At 44.3% G+C, this 22,760-nt stretch overlaps 1 protein-coding gene across 1 annotated transcript in view; it reads right to left on the bottom strand.

The window, feature by feature from the left end:
* CCNYL1 (cyclin Y like 1) overlaps positions 1-22,646 on the bottom strand; it is a 43,505-nt gene extending 20,859 nt beyond the window's left edge. The window contains exons 1-2 of the mRNA XM_075284350.1: positions 22,313-22,646; positions 3,025-3,099 (exon numbers count right to left, since the gene is read on the bottom strand). Of these exons, the coding sequence (XP_075140451.1) occupies positions 3,025-3,099; positions 22,313-22,478 (241 nt within the window). The 5' untranslated portion in view covers positions 22,479-22,646. The remainder of the gene's footprint in view (positions 1-3,024; positions 3,100-22,312) is intronic.
* Positions 22,647-22,760: the final 114 nt, after the last annotated feature.

Raw genomic sequence — 22,760 nt, 5'->3', positions numbered from 1 at the left:
ACGTTATAAAACCGCCACCTAGACTGGTAAAATATATATATATATATATATATATATATATATATATATATATATACACATATACACACACGCACACTCACCGGCCACTTTATGAGGTACACCTGTCCAACTGCTCGTTAACACTTAATTTCTAATCAGCCAATCACATGGCGGCAACTCAGTGCATTTAGGCATGTAGACATGGTCAAGACAATCTCCTGCAGTTCAAACCGAGCATCAGTATGGGGAAGAAAGGTGATTTGAGTGCCTTTGAACGTGGCATGGTTGTTGGTGCCAGAAGGGCTGGTCTGAGTATTTCAGAAACTGCTGATCTACTGGGATTTTCACGCACAACCATCTCTAGGGTTTACAGAGAATGGTCCGAAAAAGAAAAAACATCCAGTGAGCGGCAGTTCTGTGGGCGGAAATGCGTTGTTGATGCCAGAGGTCAGAGGAGAATGGCCAGACTGGTTCGAGCTGATAGAAAGGCAACAGTGACTCAAATAGCCACCCGTTACAACCAAGGTAGCCAGAAGAGCATCTCTGAACGTACAGTACGTCGAACTTTGAGGCAGATGGGCTACAGCAGCAGAAGACCACACCGGGTGCCACTCCTTTCAGCTAAGAACAGGAAACTGAGGCTACAATTTGCACAAGCTCATCGAAATTGGACAATTGAAGATTGGAAAAACGTTGCTTGGTCTGATGAGTCTCGATTTCTGCTGCGACATTCGGATGGTAGGGTCAGAATTTGGCGTCAACAACATGAAAGCATGGATCCATCCTGCCTTGTATCAACGGTTCAGGCTGGTGGTGGTGGTGTCATGGTGTGGGGAATATTTTCTTGGCACTCTTGGTACCAATTGAGCATCGTTGCAACGCCAAAGCCTACCTGAGTATTGTTGCTGACCATGTCCATCCCTTTATGACCACAATGTACCCAACATCTGATGGCTACTTTCAGCAGGATAATGCGCCATGTCATAAAGCTGGAATCATCTCAGACTGGTTTCTTGAACATGACAATGAGTTCACTGTACTCCAATGGCCTCCACAGTCACCAGATCTCAATCCAATAGAGCATCTTTGGGATGTGGTGGAACGGGAGATTCGCATCATGGATGTGCAGCCGACAAATCTGCGGCAACTGTGTGATGCCATCATGTCAATATGGACCAAAATCTCTGAGGAATGCTTCCAGCACCTTGTTGAATCTATGCCACGAAGAATTGAGGCAGTTCTGAAGGCAAAAGGGGGTCCAACCCGTTACTAGCATGGTGTACCTAATAAAGTGGCCGGATATGTGTGTGTGTGTATATATATATATATATATATATATATATATATATATATATATATATATATATATATATATATATATATATATATATATATAGAAGATAAGTTAGTACTGGAATGGTATTACAGCAATTCAGATGAAAAGAGTAGGGGGAGCTTTCTGACGTAAGATACATACGTCCCACATGCTGGTCAGAGAGCCATAGCTTGTAGGGTGCAGCTTTTTCACAATGTTTGGCCAGTCAGGTTAAACCGACTCACCTTACTATACACCACATGCTTGCCTTGACCTTACAAGGGCAGTACCACACTTACACCATATTCCATGTATTATATAACCTTATATGCATATTTTGTCCTATGGGCAGTGGAGCTCATCAGGGAATGAGTACTACTGCCTGGGGACAAACAATGTCTTATTAAAAGTTGTGTTTTATCCATGCTTTTTTTTTTTTTTTTTTCCTTGCTGATGCTGTACTTTCACACTACCATTATTACTGTCCATTGCATTCATCCACCATAGGTTGAGAGTAATGGACAGTAATGGTAGTAGAGAGACTGATGCAGATGGAGCCCCGTTGCGTATACTACTGTATAAACAACATGTCGCCGCTATCTTCCACCATGAAAAAAAAATTACGAAGAAAGCATGTCATCTTTTCACTAGGTGGTGAATGCCGGTGGAGACCAGATGGGAGGGGAACAGTCTGCATCTGTCATTTAATGTCCATTGCCCTTATCCTGTGACAGATGAGAGAAATGGACATTAAATAACAGAAGTGTGAACTTACCCTTACTATGGGAATGATTTATTGAGGGCTAGTGTGAACATCTGGTGGATTCTTTGCAAAGGACATATTACATAGTTACATACTTTAGTTAATACAGATGAATAAAAAAAGTGCATGTGTTACTGAAGTTCAAGCGAGAGCCAAGGAAGAAGAGAAGGGGTAGGTAGGAAAAAAGTACCATCCAGATCCAAAGAGAAACTTTTTGATCTTCTGGATCTCTCCGGCATCAACTTTAAGTGCTATTATTGTGAAATAAAAATGCCAGTACACAAACAAGGTGAAGGAATTATTTAACATGGATGAGCAGCTACATGTAAGCCTGAAATCACCAACTGGACTCCGAGGTAGTGGAAATGTGTTCTCTAGAGTGAAGAAGGACATGAACAATGCATAAAAACAAACAATGCCCCAGCATTTCCTCCCTTCATTTCCTTCTTTCCCATGAACCCGCTTGGTCTCAAATTACAGTTCAAACTGAAAAATATTAGAGATGAGCGAGTAGTATTAGATTGAATACCTCCCCGCCATAGGTATCCGTGTAAGCGGCCGAACACCAAGGGGTTAAACACATCGAATATTCCTATGCCGGCGAGGTATTCAATCGAATACTACTTGCTCAACACTACCAAAAAATATAAAAACAAATTTTTCCTGTATATCCCCCAATATCACTGTCTTGTGACCTATTAGCTGCAACATGAGCCTCCCTGCTGTGCTATGTCTGCATTGGGGCAAAGATTACACTTCTCCATATCCCCCCCCCATTACACTTCACCATATCCCCCCCCCCCCATTACCAACTAGTATTTGGTCTGCGGTTTGATATAACAACCAACAAGTCTTCTGCTGTTTTTATAAACCAGAGAGAGATTTCTGAAAAAGAAAAAAATCCCTAATCCTTGTAAATATGTAAAACAGAGGGTTTATAACTTACCATCAGTCTGGGATTTACTAAGAAATATTGTGCTTGCTCTTGCATGATCAGACGGGTTAGATTCAGAGGCCAGATCTAAAATGAGGGAAAATAAACTATTATTGGGATTGTAAACAATATAACAGGCAAATGACAGGTCTATAAAATAACAGTATACATAGAGACGAGAAAAAGAATTCTATTAAGATTTTACTACATGTTGTAGGTCTTTTTAAAGTGACTCCTTTCAATGACATGCCAGTTTTTCAATTATAAATTAGTCAGCTAGTGATAACATAGGAAATATATGTGTACGAAAAAACACACACAAAAACCCAAAACCAGACACTGTGTAAAACGTAACAGAAGTCCGAGGTCTAGCGCATCACACTAGTGCTGCAGAGAAAATGCCACTATTAAAGGGGCTCTATCAGCAAAATGATGCTGTAAGAGCCCCACATATGCGTGAATAGCTTTTAGAAAGGCTATTCAGGCACCGCAAATGTTATTTTAAACCCCCCCTCCCCGTTTTAAAATAAAACCATAAAAAAATATTTGTAAATCATATCGTGCACGGTGGGCGGTCCTCCATGGTCCAACGTCATCTTGTGCAGTACGCTCGCATAGTTTTAAGGGGTACTTAGAACTACAACAAAAATGGCACCGAAGCGTGTGCAGTAGTGTGTAGGATTTGAACACAACCTGCCGGAAGAACAGAAGATGAAGGCGGGGAAGAGCCAGGACAGGAGGACGTCGCTGGAAGAAGAAACAAGAGGAAGGCGTGACAGCAAGATGACGTCGGACCATGGAGGACCGCCCACCGTGCACAATAAGGTATGATTTACAAATATGTTTTTATGGTTTCATTTTAAAACGGGAGGGGGGGGGGTTGAAACAACATTTGCAGTGCCTGAATGCATATATGGGGCTCATACAGCATACACCTTTAAACATCATGCTATAAATACTCAATATCTTTTCAACAAGCTTTGCATAAATGAATAGTGTATGAGATTGTAAGAAACTTTGTAATATATCTTATTAGAGGAAAGTTTCCGCTTTCAAATCTTAGGCCAAGTTCACATCTGCATCAGAGTCAACTCCGTTGCAAAACCGCAGAAAATTGGCGGAGACAAAACTTCTGCAAGGAGGACTTTTCTCTCTGCCGCTTTTAGTTTAAAAATGGAGACCCCCCCATTATCGGCAATGTAGTCCACTGATGTGCGAGTAACTGCTGTGTTAGTGGTAAAGCCCCCCTGGTGGGCTCCAATGATGCAGTGCCTGCTGCAGATGGGAAACTAGCCCTTGGCTGTTTTCTAGCTCCCCCTGCCTTTCCTAAAATGAATCTTGCTCTGAATATCCCTGCTATAGACGCCTCTAAGAGAACTGTAGGTCAAATAACCCATTACATGTCTATAAATCCCTATGGAGAGTATTTTTGTAAAAAGTATTATATTAAAATACAACAAAAACTACTTTGGCAGCATCTTGAAAAATACAGGTAACGTCAATTTTGCTGTATAGTGAACGCATTAAAAACAAAAGCCACAAGAAAACGGCACAATCACATTTTTTTCTAATTCCACCCCATTCTGGCTTCCCAATACAGTATTAAAGGGGTTGGTCCATGATCCAGGCATAAGGGACACTGATGACCTATCCACAATAGCCAGAGCCCGGGCCAATCAGATCATTCGGTTGCTGGAAGCCGTATACAAGATATACAACCAGAAGAAGCTCTGCTCCTATTCAAGTGAATGGGAGCAGATTTGCAGTTCCCTGGCTCAATGACTCGAGCAACGGCAGTATTTGGGATAGAGATGACAATATTTCTGTAAAGCCCTGCAGAATACTAGTGGAAGAGTGAATGGTGGAGCATGAAGCTGAAGGCTGTGGACAGAGGCAATGGTCCCCAGAAGTAACCATGTGCACTATCTGCAAATTCTTAGTTACATTGACAATCATTCTGGCCGCCATCTGGAGCCCTGAAAGACTGAAAACAAATTTCATATAAAAGTTCCCAATGATGCTGCTAGTTTGGATTATTAGACCCACAGCTAGAATAGAAGCTTGCGGCTGTGATACGTCTGTATAATAGGGACATCCTATAGCCATGGGAATCCAGAATTTTTAAAAGATATGTACAAAGGAAAGAAAAACTTCTTGCAGAAATTTCGGAGAATACAAAAGCAGTTCCATTTGTTTCAATGGAGTTGTTTTGGAGACAAGAATATAGATTTAACCCGTTCCTACTCTGTCATACGATTCCATCAACCTGAGCAATATTCAGAGCTGTCATATTACGCCACAATTGGAGCTGTGCACTGCAGTCCTGGGTTTGAATCCTGCCAAGGGCAACATCTGTATGGAGATTGTATGTTCTCCCCGTGTTTCCATAGGTTTCCTCCCAAACTCCAAAAACATACTGATAGGCGGAAAAAAAAAAGGATCGGTGCCTGCCACACGGCTTCCTGGTCCCGGATATATAATAGAGCCGGGAGCAGGGCCTACCCCCTGCAGTCGGAAAATGCTCCAACCCCAGCAGCTTAACCCCCCTCAGATGCCGTGATCAATAACAAGGGGTTAGGGGATAAGAGTGCACCCCCTTACACACCCCACAGTACTAATGTGGAATGATAAAAAAAATAAAAGTAAGGTGACATTAAATCTGTTCTTTTGTGTTTACTAAGCTATAGGGGCTGGGGATAACCTTAGAGAAGGACTCGCTGACCAGCTAAAGGTTATCAGTCACATGTGGCGGCTACTTGACAAATAATACATTTTGTCATTTTCATGGTGACGTTTTATTTGCTCACTGAGGGTGGCTGCAAGTAAGAAACATATATGGAAGGGCCCTGATAAGTACATTACAGAGGTGCTTGCTACAATATCCAATGTATATTATCACATGTATCTTGTAAGGGGATTTTTAACAGCAGATTTGTCACAGAAATTACCACACTGGTCCTACCAATCTTAATAGGGTTTTCAACAATCTAGGCTCCCAAAACAACACCCCCTCACCTTCCAAAAAACAGAAACAACCCCCCCCCTTTGGGCCCCCCCTAAATAGAACACTCCTCCTTTGCCTAAACAAAATATCCTCTTATTTGGCCCCCACACAGTATATAACCCCTTTTTTTTGCCTCCCCCAAAACAGTATATAACCACCTTTTTCTGACCCACCACACAGTATATAATTCCTTTTTTGCCCCTCACAGTATATGAACCTGCTTTTGATGGCACCCACACAGTATATGAACCCGTTTTTTATGGCTCCCCCACAGTATATGACCCCTTTCTCAATGGTCCCCCACAGTATGAGCCATTTTAGGTCCTACGCGCAGTATATTAATTTTTTTTTTCTTTTTTCAAACCTCCAACAGATTAGGTCCGTCCCCCTCAATTTTTACAATTTAGTTGATGGAGAATATGAAGCCTCATAGTTTAAAAGGGTCATCCAGTTTCTAATATTGATCTCATAGGGTCTCGGGCGTCATGTCGAATTCTGCACAGCTACCAGGATGCCAGAAGCCACGCTGCTTACTCACTATCATTTGCAGTGTGGTTTTGGGTACTGCAGAGCTGCCCCATATACTTTTATGGGACAACACTGCAGTACCTGTACCAAACGTTGTTGCTACACTTCATATGCGACGCAACTCCTGCCATACAAACATTACCAGGATCCTTGCTGCTGATCTGTGGAGGTCTGACATCCAAAGCTTCAACGGCATATTCTTAATAACAAAGATAAGAACTAAACTTTATTCTTCTAGTCTCATTGTTCCTAACACCAATGAGACTTGATGCTTCAGAGTAGCTAGCCTTTACCACCAATACATAAAGTATCCTGCAGATTCCTGCCTCTTGAGAAATGATTTCCGTATTACTTTCAAGTGTATTTGGAACAAACATTTACATGAAGAAAATCCTCCTCCAGACTAACAGGCACATTTAGCGCCGCTGCCGCCGTACGTGTTAGATTACTCATTTGCTTTCCACAGGCTCAGACTGGAACTATTAATTCTCAGAACTGACTAACACATTGTAGTTACTAGTCCGGCTGTTACACAACAGTACTTATAGGACTAGCGTTCAAGCCTTCCTACAATTGAAGAGTTTTAGCTACAAACCATCATAGGCAATGTAAGAGAATGGGGTCAATAGTAGGGTTGAGCCGATCTTGAGATTTCAGGATCGTTTTTAAAATCCAATCCCAATGCAAGTCAATGGGATTTTTTTAATAATTGAAGATTGGATTTTAAAAACGATCCTATTCACTACACAGCATGGAGTCTAAAAATTGAATTGCTACTTACTCCCCCCTGATTTCCACTTACCTGCACAGATCAGCTGCTGCTGGTTCGGTCCAGACCTCCCAGGTTAGTGTTACAGAACTAGGAAGAAGGCGGGGCTTGTGGCTTAGGAGAGTGTGGGCGGGTACAGGGCGGGGAGATGTGAGTGCACCACTCACGTTCCCCCTCCCAGTACCCGCCCACACTCTGTAACATTAACCTGGGAGGCGGGGGCAGCGAGGCGAGAACAGCAGGGACCGGACAAGCGATCTGTACAGGTAAGTGTTAGCTACTAGAGATGTTAGCTAGTCTCCCATTAGAATGAATGGACGCAGCCGGCGCACAGGGGGTCAAGCGGCCGGACGCCGGCACAGGCTGTGTGGCGGCTGCATCCATTCATAGCTATTGGGCCTAGCTAACGCGGTTAGCTTTTCCCGCAATGTTTGGCCAGTAGCAAAGCATTTTGGGAAATAACCTCCGACCTTGATCCCGCCTAAAAAGATTGGGAACGGAATTCCACTCGTGATATTTACTCGATCGCCAATCAGAATCCGATCTTTTCGGATCCCGATCGCTCAACCCTAGTCAACAGTGATTCTGGCCAAAATTTCTGTATAGCCCCCAGTCTGTTCTATAAGGAACCAAGACATTAGCAGCATACCCTATAAATCACATTTTTATCAGCACATACCACAGAAGCTCGGTCAGATTGAGGGATTCTGGAAGGCAAGTCAACATCTTTAGTTCTTTGTTACAGAGCATAAACTATTTCTGAACAATTTTTAAAGTGTGGTAGAGGATTATTATCCCGCTGAAAGAAGACACTTTTTTTTAAATTAGTAAGCCATGATGGGATTTAGGAGCTCCGATTTCCTAAAGCTATACCCCCTCTGGTTGCCCCACTAACCAGAGAAACCATCTTTTAGGATATATTAAGATGGGATGATTAAGTTTGTTTTTGGTTTTTTTTTTTAAAGAAACTGCCCCAAATACATGTCAAAATGATAATGGAATTTACACCTGCCCTTTAGGATATATTCACACTACATTTTAAGTTATAATACAGATAAAAATCAGGAATTTTGCCTCAATCAGTGGGGAATTCAATGTGTGGCCACCTGCATTCAATTTTAAGGTGGTTTCTGCCACTGAAACCACAGCAAGATTGAGCTGGATGATCAGCAGGTACCTGAAACAGGGAGGGGAAGGGAGGGAAGGGAGGGCAGGGAGGAGGGGGAGGGATAAATCAAGTGTTCAAATTAATGCCTATTTAAGAAAAATAGGACCCATGCACAACGATTGCTCCAGGCATTAGGGCAACAATAGCATCTACACTACACAGTACCCTAGCATCTCTTCCTGTGCCCCTTAGCGACCCTTGACGTAACTGTACGTCATGGGTCGCATGGGGATGTATGGAGCGAGCTCACACGCTGAGCTCGCTCCATACACGGCAGATGCCGGCTGTATAATACAGCCAGGACCTGCCAATAACAGCAGCGGTCGGTGCCCGAGCCGATCGCTGCTGTTAACCCTTTACACACTGCGGTCAAACGCGACCGCAGCGTGTAAACAGCGCAGGCGGCATGGGCGCCGCCATGTTTCCCCGATCGCCGCCCTCCTGAACGTCACATGAGGGCGGTGATCGGTTGCTATGACAGCCGGAAGCCTATTGAAGGCTTCCAGGCTTGTCTCTGCACTAGATCTATTAGACGATGCCAGAGGCATCGTCTAATAGAAGTGCTGGGATTTTGCTATTCACTGCAATACTGTAGTATTGCAGTGAATAGTATGAGCGATCAGACCCCCTAGGTTTCAAGGTACCTAAGGGGTCTGATCATAAATGTAACAGAAGAAAAAAAAAAGTTTTTAAAAGTATTAAAAAAATAAAAAAAATATAAAAAGTTCAAATCACCCCCCTTTCCCTAGATTAGCTATAAAAGTAATTAAAGAACATTAAACATAAACATATTAGGTATCCCTGCGCTCCAAAATGCCCGAACTATTAGAATATTAAAACATTTATCCCGTACTGCGAACGGCGTAGCGGCAAAAAAAATAAAAACAGCCAAAAAGCGTTTTTTTCAACACTTTGCCTCTTAGAAAAAATTGAATAAAAAGTGATCAAACCCAAATGGTATCAATAGAAACGTCATCTTGTCCCGCATAAAAAGACACCACAACCAGCTCCATACATGGAAATATGAAAAAGTTACAGGTGTTAGAACATGATGACAAATTTTTTTTTCTATTTTGCAAAGTTTATCATTTTTTTTTAAAAGTATCAAAACATTTCAAATACTATATAAATTTGGTATCACCGCGTTCGTACTGACACGTAGAACACAGGTAACATGTCATTTGTACCAAACAGTGAACACTGTAAAAATTAAACCCATAAGAAAATGGCGCAAATGCATTTTTTCTCCAATTGCACCTCATTCTGAATTTTTTTCCAGCTTCCCAGTACATTGCACACCATATTGAATGGTGCCATTACAAAGTACAATTTGTCCCGCAAACAATAAGCCATCATGTGACTCTGTGAACTGAAAAATGAAAAAGTTATGGCTCTTGAAATGTGAGGAGGGAAAAACGAAAATGCGAAACCAAAAAATGGCCTGGTCCTTAAGGGGTTAAAGGGATTCTACTACTAAAGCAACATTTTTTTTCTAATTACCACGTCGGAATAGCCTTAAGAAAGGCTATTCGTCTCTTACCTTTAGACGTGGCCTCCGTGACGCAGTTCCTTAGAAATCCCGGTTTTAACCGGTATGCAAATTAGTTCTCCGCAGCAATGAGGGCGGGCCCCAGCACTCAAATGGCGATGGGCGCGCCCCCACTGCTGCCGAGAGCTCACTCCAGCGCTGCCTCCATCTTCAGCTGCAACCCCACCTCTTCTGTCTTCTTCTGTTGGTCCAACTTCCGACACCTGCGCAGTATGCTCCTGTATTGAACTACAAGAGCAAGAGCAGCCTCCCAAAAATGGTCGGCGGCATTGCAGCTGAAGATGGAGGCGGCGTTGGAGTGAGCTCTCGGGCAGCAGTGGGGACGCTCCCATCGCCGTTTGAGCGCTGGGGTCCGCCCTCATTGCTGCGGAGAACTCATTTGCATTAAAACCGGTATTTCTAAGGAACGGCGCCGCGGAGACCACATCTAAAGGTAAGAGACAAATAGCCTTTCTTAAGGCTACTCCGACGTGGTAATTAGAAAAAAATGTTACTTTAGTGGTAGAATCCCTTTAATGTCAGGGGGGGCACTGCTTGGACAATCCCATCCCAAGACTAAGAAGTAGCTGTAACCCAAAGTAATTTATGTAAATGTATTTTATGATAGTACTGGCAAAGGACTGTCACTGGAGTCACAATGATGGCCTTTGAGACTGGGGCCTGACTGGGACTCTGCAGCCTTTTCCTGGCTCTGCTGCAGACTCTGGTCCTTACACTCAAAAGTACCTTATAAAAGGAACAGAAGCTAAGAAAACGACAGTATCCCATGCCTTGACAATGTTGTTCATTCTCGGAGCCACATGGTGGCTCAGTGGTTAGCACTGCAGCCTTGCAGTGCTGGAGTCCGTAGTTTGAATCCTGCCAAGGGCAAAAAACCATCTGCAAGGAGTTCGTATGCTCTCCCCATGTTTGCATTGATTTCCATCCCATACTCCAAAAAAAGACATACTGATAGGGAAAAATGTGCATTGTGAGCTCTATGTTTTCACATATTATGGATGATTTGCACGATATATATTTATTCTTTAATGTGATCCAAATAAATGCAAAACAACTATATCCATAAAGTGCAATGTGTGATCTAGGTCTTATCAGCCTTAGATGGCTCTGACCATAACTACAGCAGGGGCCAGTAAAACTGCAGTATTGGTTAATAAGATTTTACAAGGCAGAAGCTCAGAAAACCGAACGAGATTTAAGAATCAAGCAGAACACTACACGTCATTGCCAAAATATACTGCAGTCTTTTCCTCCAAAGACCACAGACCAACTCATTCCTTTCTACAGTGTGCTGTGAGTTAGCTAGTACGCCAGTAAACCACAGCAGTATACAAGAGAAGGAATGGTATTTACAATCCAGGTACTACATCATGTACAGCACCACGCGTTTGCAGCTGGGCTGTGGAGTCTGTAAGCCAAACCACCGTCTCCTTCATAGACAGTCATGGTCAGGCAGAAGCAGTGACACTTCTAATTCTGTAAAAAAATGCCAGTAATTGAATTCCTATTAAAGTAAATATGCAATAAACTATAATAAATGCATAATACACTCACCAGCCACTTTATTAGGTACACCATGCTAGTAACGGGTTGGACCCCCTTTTGCCTTCAGAACTGCCTCAATTCTTTGTGGCATAGATTCAACAAGGTGCTGGAAGCATTCCTCAGAGATTTTGGTCCATATTGACATGATGGCATCACAGTTGCCGCAGATTTGTCGGCTGCACATCCATGATGCGAATCTCCCGTTCCACCACATCCCAAAGATGCTCTATTGGATTGAGATCTGGTGACTGTGGAGGCCATTGGAGTACAGTGAACTCATTGTCATGTTCAAGAAACCAGTCTGAGATGATTCCAGCTTTATGACATGGCGCATTATCCTGCTGAAAGTAGCCATCAGATGTTGGGTACATTGTGGTCATAAAGGGATGGACATGGTCAGCAACAATACTCAGGTAGGCTTTGGCGTTGCAACGATGCTCAATTGGTACCAAGGGGCCCAAAGAGTGCCAAGAAAATATTCCCCACACCATGACACCACCACCAGCAGCCTGAACCGTTGATACAAGGCAGGATGGATCCATGCTTTCATGTTGTTGACGCCAAATTCTGACCCTACCATCCGAATGTCGCAGCAGAAATCGAGACTCATCAGACCAGGCAACGTTTTTCCAATCTTCAATTGTCCAATTTCGATGAGCTTGTGCAAATTGTAGCCTCAGTTTCCTGTTCTTAGCTGAAAGGAGTGGCACCCGGTGTGGTCTTCTGCTGCTGTAGCCCATCTGCCTCAAAGTTCGACGTACTGAGCGTTCAGAGATGCTCTTCTGGCTACCTTGGTTGTAACGGGTGGCTATTTGAGTCACTGTTGCCTTTCTATCAGCTCGAACCAGTCTGGCCATTCTCCTCTGACCTCTGGCATCAACAACGCATTTCCGCCCACAGAACTGCCGCTCACTGGATGTTTTTTCTTTTTCGGACCATTCTCTGTAAACCCTAGAGATGGTTGTGCGTGAAAATCCCAGTAGATCAGCAGTTTCTGAAATACTCAGACCAGCCCTTCTGGCACCAACAACCATGCCACGTTCAAAGGCACTCAAATCACCTTTCTTCCCCATACTGATGCTCGGTTTGAACTGCAGGAGATTGTCTTGACCATGTCTACATGCCTAAATGCCGCCATGTGATTGGCTGATTAGAAATTAAGTGTTAACGAGCAGTTGGACAGGTGTACCTAATAAAGTGGCCGGTGAGTGTATATTGTAGGATAACCTAAACATTATATTTCAAATCAGGAGTCGGCAACGTTTTTAAGACCCCAACTCCACAGCCCTTGTTGTCAGTGTACAGTCGGAGTAAATCCTGTGCACTGTGTACAGACGTGGGCTATATAGAAATACTGGCATCTATGGGGCAACATGGTGGCTCAGTGGTTAGCACTGCAACCTTGCAGCGCTGGAGTCCTGGGTTCGAATCCCGCCAGGATCATTATCTGCAAGGAGTTTGTATGTTCTCCCCTTGTTTGCATGGATTTCCTCCCATTGTAAAAAGACATTCTGATACATTGTATGGGGCTCACAATCTATATTTTTTTAAAAAAAAAGAATAAGAAATACTGGCGTCTAAGTGAGTCGTAAGAACCAGCTTATTTCTCTATAAGTGCCTACCTGCTGTATCAAAAATAAGAATGTAAAGGCTTCAAAAACTGCAAATGTTGCCTGTGGTTGTCTCAGACAATGTTGTTTCATGGTCAGGAGATTAACCGCCCTTCTTAACTTTGACACCCTGTACCATGTATCTAATAATTACAATATTGCCAAAATGGCACATGTAAACGCTCATTGTTAATGCAAGCCTAGCAGTGAAAGTTACACAGGCAGTACACGCTCATATCATAGGCATTGGCAGTGTGTGTAAATGTGCCCTTAGGCTGGAGTCAGACGCACTGACTCATGGAAACCTCACATCATGGGAATCCTACAGAGCGGATTCTTAAAAAATGACAGAAATGAGAGTTTTTGCAATGGCACAACTGCAGGAATCACCGCGGCTCCCTCGCTGCTTGCAACACTGGAACATCAGGATGGGATGTGGGGGTAAACCTAAAATACAGGTCACTTTGAGCTACAGTTTCTTCTAGCATATGTGGATGAGATTTGTTGACATGTCATCTATTATGATGCATTTGTGACTCCGGTCTTAAAGTTTTATTTAATAAAAATAAAGACAAGTGTAATAAAAATTAAAAAAAAAACCCTAAGCAAAATTCCAGGTAAATAAAGATATGGACATGACTATTTTATTGTCATTTATTATCTACAATTATGGCTCTGTCAGGCACATAATATATGGACCTATTCACTTCTGTGGTCCCATACACACCTGTCATTTTTATAGATGTGTCAGGGCTACAAAATATGTAGCAGGTCCTGTCCGGTTTTGCAGCTTAGTCCATTTCTTCCCTTGTATTATTCAGTAACAAACGTAGGTGGCGTACCATCTGTTACGTTTTATAGGCCCATACATTGAGTATGCAGCCTAAAAACATAATGAACATGAAATTGGCGTTTCGACCACTATAACATTATGTAACTGATGAAACTGCTGTGTTCATATATTCAACCATTACAATCCTATAGAAAGAAGGTAGAATGACCAGGCAGCATGAGGACCAGGGGAAGGGGTGGAAATCTGGGTAAACCTGTTTTGTTATTTTGCACCATTTTTTTTTTTAAAATCATATCTGCCATAAAAGCCCTTTAAACAATCCAAAACTGTGGCAATAAGACATTTCTCCAAGAGGTTCTTGCTTCCTAAATGCCTGGTGTTCCTGAGGGCTAGTTCACATGGAGCTCCGCATGTACACATTCTGTCGCAGCGGCTACAATGGGATGCTGATGGAGTGCACGCCGCTTTTTTCCGCTACTAGCTAGTGGATAAAAGCAGCGAGCGGCTCCCATTGAAGTCAATGGGAGCAGTGGATTTTGAGGTGGATTCGACATCAAAATCTGCTACTAACTTGCCCCGTGTGAACTAGCCCTTAGACTGCCAAGAATTAGTGCAGGTAGAGAAGAGATGACCGCCCATGGCACGTACAACTTCAGCTAAAAATGATGGAGAAGCAAAGGTTTGTGGACCTCACCCTGCAGCTGTCTCAGAAAATGAATAGCAGAGGAAGTAGCGCATTCTTTCTGCTCAGGGCTACCTTCCTGTTTAACGCTGTTCCTGGGAAAATATAACAAAGGGTGTGTGCCTGGACATCCAGGACAGCCAAAAGTTTAGCATACTGCGGCACTAAACAGCTCCACTTTCTTCCACTTTGTCTATTGAACGACTGCCTTGAAGGACAAATGAATGCGGCAATTGATAATTCAGCAGTGCACAGGGCAACACAAGTCACCAGAGTCTGATCAGATTACCTCTATTATAATCCTGTCCTCTAATGAGTCTGAATGTGATCCCCGCACTTCCCTCACAGCCTCCTACAAAGCACATTAATGCTTCACCAAGTTATCTACAAAATAGAATGATATCGGCATGAATAGCTGTGCACATACCGAACCAACAGAGAAGTGCACCTATACGCTCCTTATACTTTGCATTAAGTATAACTTTCATTTCTGCAAACACCATCTTTGTCATTAAGAAGTAAAGAAACAAAAAGACAAAATGGTTAAACTCCTTTCTGAATCCTATGAAACCAGGTTCTGTATTATACAGGATAGTGATCATACATGGCGCCCAACATGCGTAGAATACACAGACTACATAGCGCTTACACATATACAATGTGCAGTATAAACACACATAAGAAGAGTACAGTAAAGTTCACAGACTTGCAGGAAAAGAGAGTTCTCTAGAGGCGTGCAAGACGTCACTGGAAGTGTAACTGGAAGAAATGGATTCAGCTGGGAGATCTGTTACTTCCCCAAAGCCAGAACACACACCAGTTATGTGACGGTAACCTTCATATCATACTGCAGACCAGAAATCAGGACTACATCTACACTAGGAGATTTACAGGGATTTTCTGGTGGCTAAAGAAGCTCAAAATGGGCTAAAAAATATAAAGGTGACCTCACCGATTCCCCCCCCTCCCCTTCACCAGGTGATGTAAATGGTACCACGTCTCCCCGTTATGCCACCGAAACAAAGCACCTAAAGGGGTATTCTGATGGACATAAGGCATGCAACAGAGGAAGCTAGAAGCATTTGCTGCAAACATACAGTAGTTAGGAAGGATATGTGCGCATTGCCATGAGGCCTCAGTATCTTACATCTTTATAGATTCAACTCCAAGCAAATGCTCCCTCCACCAGCATGTCAGCCAACCGCCCTCCCCTCACACACCAAGACCCAACCCCCACCGACCTGCGGTCAACTGCAATCTGACCATCTGATCCTGCAGGAGTCTCAAGTGTGTAAGGAAATGAACATTAGAGCGAACAAAGCGGGGGGACCTGATGGTATAAGCGCAAGAGTTCTTAAAATGTGCAGTGACCAGCTGTGTGGTATTATAACGCACATGTACAATATGAGCCTGAAGCTGGGGGTGGTACCTCAACTGTGGAAAACATCTTGCGTGGTACCAGTCCCGAAGAAACCCAACCCGATGGGCTACAATGACTACCGACCTGTAGCACTGACATCACACCTAATGAAGGTCCTAGAGAGACTGGTCCTGACACACCTACGCCCCCTAGTGAGCTCCGCTCTGGACCCCCTCCAGTTTGCCTACCGGCCAGGCATTGGGGTAGATGACGCCATCATCCACCTTCTTCACAGAGCTCTCTCTCACCTGGAGAAACCCGGGAACACTGTGAGAATAATGTTCTTTGATTTCTCCAGTGCGTTCAACACCATTCAGCCAGGGCTACTGAGGGAGAAGCTGAACCTTGGTGGTGTGGACCATCACCTGTCCAACTGGATCCTAGACTACCTGACAAACCGCCCTCAGTATGTGAGAGCCCAGGACTGTGTGTCTGACTCTGTGATCTGTAGTACGGGGGCACCACAAGGTATAGTTCTTGCCCCATTTCTCTTCACACTGTACACTGCTGACTTCAGGCACAACTCATCCAGCTGTTACTTACAGAAGTACTCCGATGACTCTGCTATAGTCGGCCTTATCACTGATGGCGATGATAGGGAATAGAGACTTAAACCGGGATTTTGTTGAATGGTGCCAGCAGAACCAGCTCAGGATTAATGCTGGGAAGACCAAGGAGATGGTGGTGGACTTTAGTAAACGGAGAGGTGCTCTGACCCCGGTGGAGATCCAAGGAACATGTATTGAGATAGTCAGGACCTATAAGTACCTGGGCGTGCTCCTCAATAATAAACTAGACTGGGCTGATCACCTGGAGGCGCTGCACAGAAAGGGCCACAGCAGACTCTACCTGCTCAGGAGGCTGAGGGCCTTCGGAGTCCGGGGGACACTTCTTAGGGCCTTCTTCAACTCTGTGGTTGCCTCAGCCATCTTTTTCGGTGTGGCCTGCTGGGGAAGCAGTATATCAACCAGGGACAGAAATAGACTTGACAGGCTGATCAGGAGGGCCAGCTCTGTCCTGGGGAGCCCCTTGGACCCAGTACAGGTGGTGGGTGACAGAAGGATACTGTCTGTGGTGACCTCCATGCGGGAGAACAAATCCCACCCCATGTATGGGACCCTGATGGGACTTGGCAGCACTGTAAGCGACCGTCTGCTTCACCCCAAGTGTGAGAAGGAGCGCTATCGCAGGTCCTTCCTTCCAACCGCGACCAGGCTGTATAATCTACATCAGACCAAACGAAGAGCTCTCCGCACAGAGAACTAATGATTATGAGGATGACCATGAGGTCTTCCTCTTTCTCTTCTGTTTTTCCTTAGCTGCCATGGACTCCTAGTATATCTTCTCTTCTCAGCCTATCTGTGTCTACGTCTGTAACATATTACTCTGTATTATCCTGTATCTGTATTACTATGCTGCTGTAACACGCTGAAATTTCCCCAAGGTGGGACTATTAAAGGATTATCTTATCTTATCTTATATTGTTCACGCCACTACAGAACGGGTGAGAAAATGGGCATGGTTAGTCTGTCAAGCTGTTGCGGCCTCAATTGAGTAGGGGCTGACACAGAAAGCAGCAATCCAGAGCTACATGCAAGACATCTCATTTTAAAGCTTTTTTTTTTTTTTTCTTTACATCCCCTCCGTTGGAGACTCAGTCACAGAAACAATCGAAAATCAGTGGAGAGAAAAGGTCCGCACAGACCTGCAAACTTAAAGCAGCGGCCCCATTATACTCAATGGGACCTGCAGATGTCCATGTGCAACTGCTGTTTTGGTGGTCCGGCTCTCCATCATTTGTGTTCCCTCAGCGGACCCAAACGACAGAGACCACAACACTAGTATGGACATAGCACTATCTGATGCAAATGTATGGCTATCCATCTATGCAGAAACCAATGCAAAGAAAAGGAAATAGAGGAAACCATTACTATCTTTTTTTGTTGTACGAACAGAAAAACGTAGTACATACTGAAAAGAATCAGCATAAGGCTGGGCTCACATCTGCATCGGAGTCTCCAGTCAGAAAATCTGTCACAGTGTCTGCTGAAAAATACCAGATAAAGTCCCGCAAGTCCAACTTTTTCGTCTGGCGATTTTAGTTAAAAAGAAAAGGGCACCCAACACACTCCATTATAGTAAATGGGATCCATTGAGGTCTGTATGAATTCTCCATGTTAGTTGTCTAAAGGAGGATCAGAACAATGGACACCCCAATGCTAGTGTGAACCTAGCTTAACTGGTATTATTCATATATACCTTTACTCTAGGGTGTCATGTGGGCAGTCCTGCTCAATGACTGACAACCTGTATGACTTTGTATAAAGCCAATGAGTAGGACTACCCACCGCTAACATCAAGTGTCCAAATTGTTTCTACATTTCCAAGAGAAATGACAGTACTATACAGGGAACTGTGGTTGGGGAATGCAAGTATTTACTAAGACACTTCAGGAGAGGTCATCTGATTTATGCTAAATATTTTTAGTTCCTATCCCATCAGTTTATCACAAGTGTGGTCAGTCTCCATTTTTATTGTCATATCTTTATTACAAATTACACTATGATTTTTGCTGTGCTTTACATGGTGGTGCTGGACTTCATGTCAGATGCTCAGCTATCAGTCCCAAAGACTCCACATGGAGTTGCAGTGTATGAGAGAAGCACACTGCCACGATTTTCTTAATCTAAGGTGCATGAAGTATCAGCTGTCATGTGATTTTCCCATGTGGCCACTTTTCTCAGCTGTCCCTGGGCGCATCATCTCCACATCTTCACATTGCACCGATTGGTAAATAACTGTGCAGAAGAGAAGCTATCCAAGAAAAGCAGTCATGTGAGTAAGTCACGTGACTACCACCATACACTGTCCTCGTGACCGACTCCCCAATGCAGGAATATTTTCCAATGGGAAAAGACTTCTGACTTAGGAAATTCATGGTGAAATCAAACATGCCCAATCCATCATTTCCTTACCATTAAAGTCGGAAGACTCCCATACACTTCAAACCCAAGAGACCTACTAACAAACAGTCTCACAAATGATTCGACAGCGACTCTAAGGGCAACCTCCAACCAAAAACACAGAGACCCCAACAACAAGGAGGCGAGGGACGCCTAGCACAGCCTACTCAGGCAATACAAAGGCACCCTCGGAGATAAGAAACAGAGGCAACCCTGCCACAAAATCCAGGAACTCAACTCCCCCCTCCAGGACAGCTCGTTCTGGGAGACCTGGCACCATCCAAAATAGCTACATCTGGCTCAACTATTTCAAAGACCTCTACAAAAACATCCCTGAAGAAGACCAAACCTCGGAAACGTTACAGATAACCACAAAGACATGGAGGAGGCCATCAAAGACTTCCCCTTGACTCACCAATCACCTTAAAAGACAGAGGAAAGAATCGCCTTACTGAAAGGCAGAAAGGCCAGTGGTCCCAAATAGAGATGAGCGAATACGCTCGATCCCGAATATGCATGAACCCGGCTTGGCTCTTGTTGAGCACCTCGTGTTGTGTGAGGATTCTGTTATTGATGATGCTGTTGAACAGTTTCCCTAGCGTGCTGCTGACGCAGATCCCTCTGTAGTTGCTGGGATCATACTGGTTCCCGTTCTTGTGGATGGGGGGTTATGAGGCCTTTGTTTCAGTCTTGAGGGAAGTGTCCGGTGTTGAGGACGAGAGTGAATAGTTTTGCTAGTGCCACATGTATGTCTGGGGAGCTGGATTTAATAATCTCTGGTAGGATGCTGTCGGGACTAGAGATGAGCGAATATGCTCGATCGAATACCTCTGCTGCTTTTTTTCCTTATTGGTTTCAATGTGATACGCACGTATCACATTGAAACCAATAGTGAAAAAAGCAGCCCATTCATTTCAATGGGAAGCGCTCGTATGCTGGCTCCCATTGAAATGAATGGGATCTGCTTTGTACGTGTTTTACATTCAGAATCAGCTCAGTGTATACTTAGTGTGAATGCACCCTTAAAGGGGCTCTATCATTGGAAAAAGTCATTTTCAACTAATCACATCCTTGCATAGCCTTTACAAAGGCTATTCCACACCTACATTTTGTATGTAAATTGCCTCAGTAGTTTTTGAATGAGACCGTTTTTATTCATATGCTAATTCGCTTCTTGGTGCACCCTGGAAGTCTCTTCATGCACTGTCTTCTGTATATACAGCACAGGCTGCTGCTGACTCCTCCACAGCATAGATAGGAGAGCTGGCTGACAACTTCCTGTGCACGCTGGAGCCTAATTAGCATATTGATAAAAACAGACTGATTCGAACACTACTGAGGCAATTTACATACTAAAGGTAGGTGTGGAATAGCCTTTCTAAAGTCTATGTAAGGATGTGATTAGTTAAAAATGACTTTTGCCGATGATAGAGTCCCTTTAAATTCCTTTGCTGCTTGGACATTATATGTATAGATAGATTTTGCCTTGCTAATGGAATTTGGAGCTGATTTTTGAAGTGGATTTTGACTTAAAGTAACCCCCAAATTCCAACCTGAATCTGCCTCGCATTGCTTTCAATGGAAGGCAGACTCTACATGATGTTGAAAAAAAAAAAAAAAAAAACAGGAAGGGAAAAAAAAAGTGACCTGCTTGATCTTGAAGCAGAACCTGCAGCACAAGACAGCTGATAAGCCACACTGTTTCTAACCAACCTGCTTCGGGATACTCAGAGTCAAATTCTACCTGAAATTCCTCTTCACTTTCCGCCACATGAACAGCCCCTTTTAGAACTACTGTACTGGCAATCTCGGTGAGAGTTACAGACAGGACTTCAGACTTGTGCCTCAATGATAATATGGGGGAGACAGATTTTGGAAACCCCCTATCAATCATATATTACAGAGTCATCGCCAGTGTTCCCAAACCAGTAGCTCCGAAGAGACAGCTGTTTATGCTGGAGATACTATTGTGCACTAGAGGAACCAAGGATGTCTCAGCATTACTAGAACTTGGGTACTATGGTGAAACTGACTGTTAATAGGACCCGTCACCAAGTCTGAAAAGCCCAATGACATCCACCATCTGACAGGCGCTGCCACCCCGAGTATTTTAGGGTTTTGTTTATCCATATCCGTTCAGTCACTCCAAACTCTTTTTATAGTCAAAGCAAATTAGGGTATACTAGACAAGAGGGAAGTAACAAGTCCTCTTTAAGGTGCTGTCCAGTTTCAGAGAGTAACAAGCAGGATCTCCTGAAGGCACATCAACACTGCAGACCCTCAGCAGAATACCAGTGAATGGCTGCTTAGCATATAAGTCATATAATTAAAGGGGATGTACAGCAGTCACTAGAGGTTAGGAGGTAGGCATCTGATTGCTGGGGTCCTAGTGGGGGTGCTGTGCCTCCCGTCTGAATAATGTGACAGTGTGCACTGACACTTACCATCTTTACATAGTTTAGGTTACAGGTTGTTATTGTCTTAACATATTATATTAATAAATGCCTTTTAACCATCTATTTGATATGGACCTGATCCTCCAAGCATTGGTTGGGTAGGGGCTGGTGACATTGTGCGCAGGGTTACATTACCCATCCTCATCTATACACTGATCCTCCAAGCATTGGTTGGGTAGGGGTTGGTGACATTGTGCGCAGGGTTACATTACCCATCCTCATCTATACACTGATCCTCCAAGCATTGGTTGGGTAGGGGCTGGTGACATTGTGCGCAGGGTTACATTACCCATCCTCATCTATACACTGATCCTCCAAGCATTGGTTGGGTAGGGGCTGGTGACATTGTGCGCAGGGTTACATTACCCATCCTCATCTATACACTGATCCTCCAAGCATTGGTTGGGTAGGGGCTGGTGACATTGTGCGCAGGGTTACATTACCCATCCTCATCTATACACTGATCCTCCAAGCATTGGTTGGGTAGGGGCTGGTGACATTGTGCGCAGGGTTACATTACCCATCCTCATCTATACATATGTGACATCACAGCATTTGCCAGGCCTTATACCCATACTATAAGGACAGTGGGATGGCAGTGAGCAAAATCTTAGAATAAAGACCACACTTGTGTACAAACAGGGAGGGTGGCAGTGCCATCTGTGCAGAATCCTGCAGAACAAGGTGGCATGGCTGGCACCTGCAGGCAAGTTTCTATGGCATGTAACCCTGGGCCTGCCCAGCTGCGCCCTGTGTCAGTCTCCATAGAGAAGCATCAGTGAGGACCCCCCATGTGTGCACAGCTGCCCTTACCATCCGGGAACTCCCGGTCGCTGATGTGCTGTAAATTAGGCCCAGGCTCGGCTTTCTCTAGTTCCACTTCTACCCGGTACGGATCTGCCCGCTCCACCACTCCTCGGGCACGGCCTGGCTTAGGACTAGCGTCCGGGGACACACAACAAGTCACCGTATTGCCCATGCTGGCTTCCCCGAGAGACGGCTGAGAGGAATACCTCGGGCGGCCAGACTCTCCTCCCCCTGCTCGGAGGCCTCCTCCTGTCCGTCACTGGCGCGCACAACACACCCGCATGGAGAACTGGGCACACGGCTACACAAGTCAGGGACCGCGGGGCGACTACAGCTAGGACGGCCGGGCTGGACACCGCATCCTCTTCTCCCAGCCGGTCCCACGGGAGCTGAGGGCGGGAGCGTATCCGTGAGGCAACTCACACCCCTCCGCTGACGTCACGCAGCTCTTTTC

Source organism: Leptodactylus fuscus, chromosome 8, assembly GCF_031893055.1.
Source record: "Leptodactylus fuscus isolate aLepFus1 chromosome 8, aLepFus1.hap2, whole genome shotgun sequence".
Lineage (NCBI taxonomy): Eukaryota > Metazoa > Chordata > Amphibia > Anura > Leptodactylidae > Leptodactylus > Leptodactylus fuscus.
The sequence above is the reverse complement of the archived record's forward strand: the minus strand, read 5'-3'. Positions and strand labels throughout refer to the sequence as shown.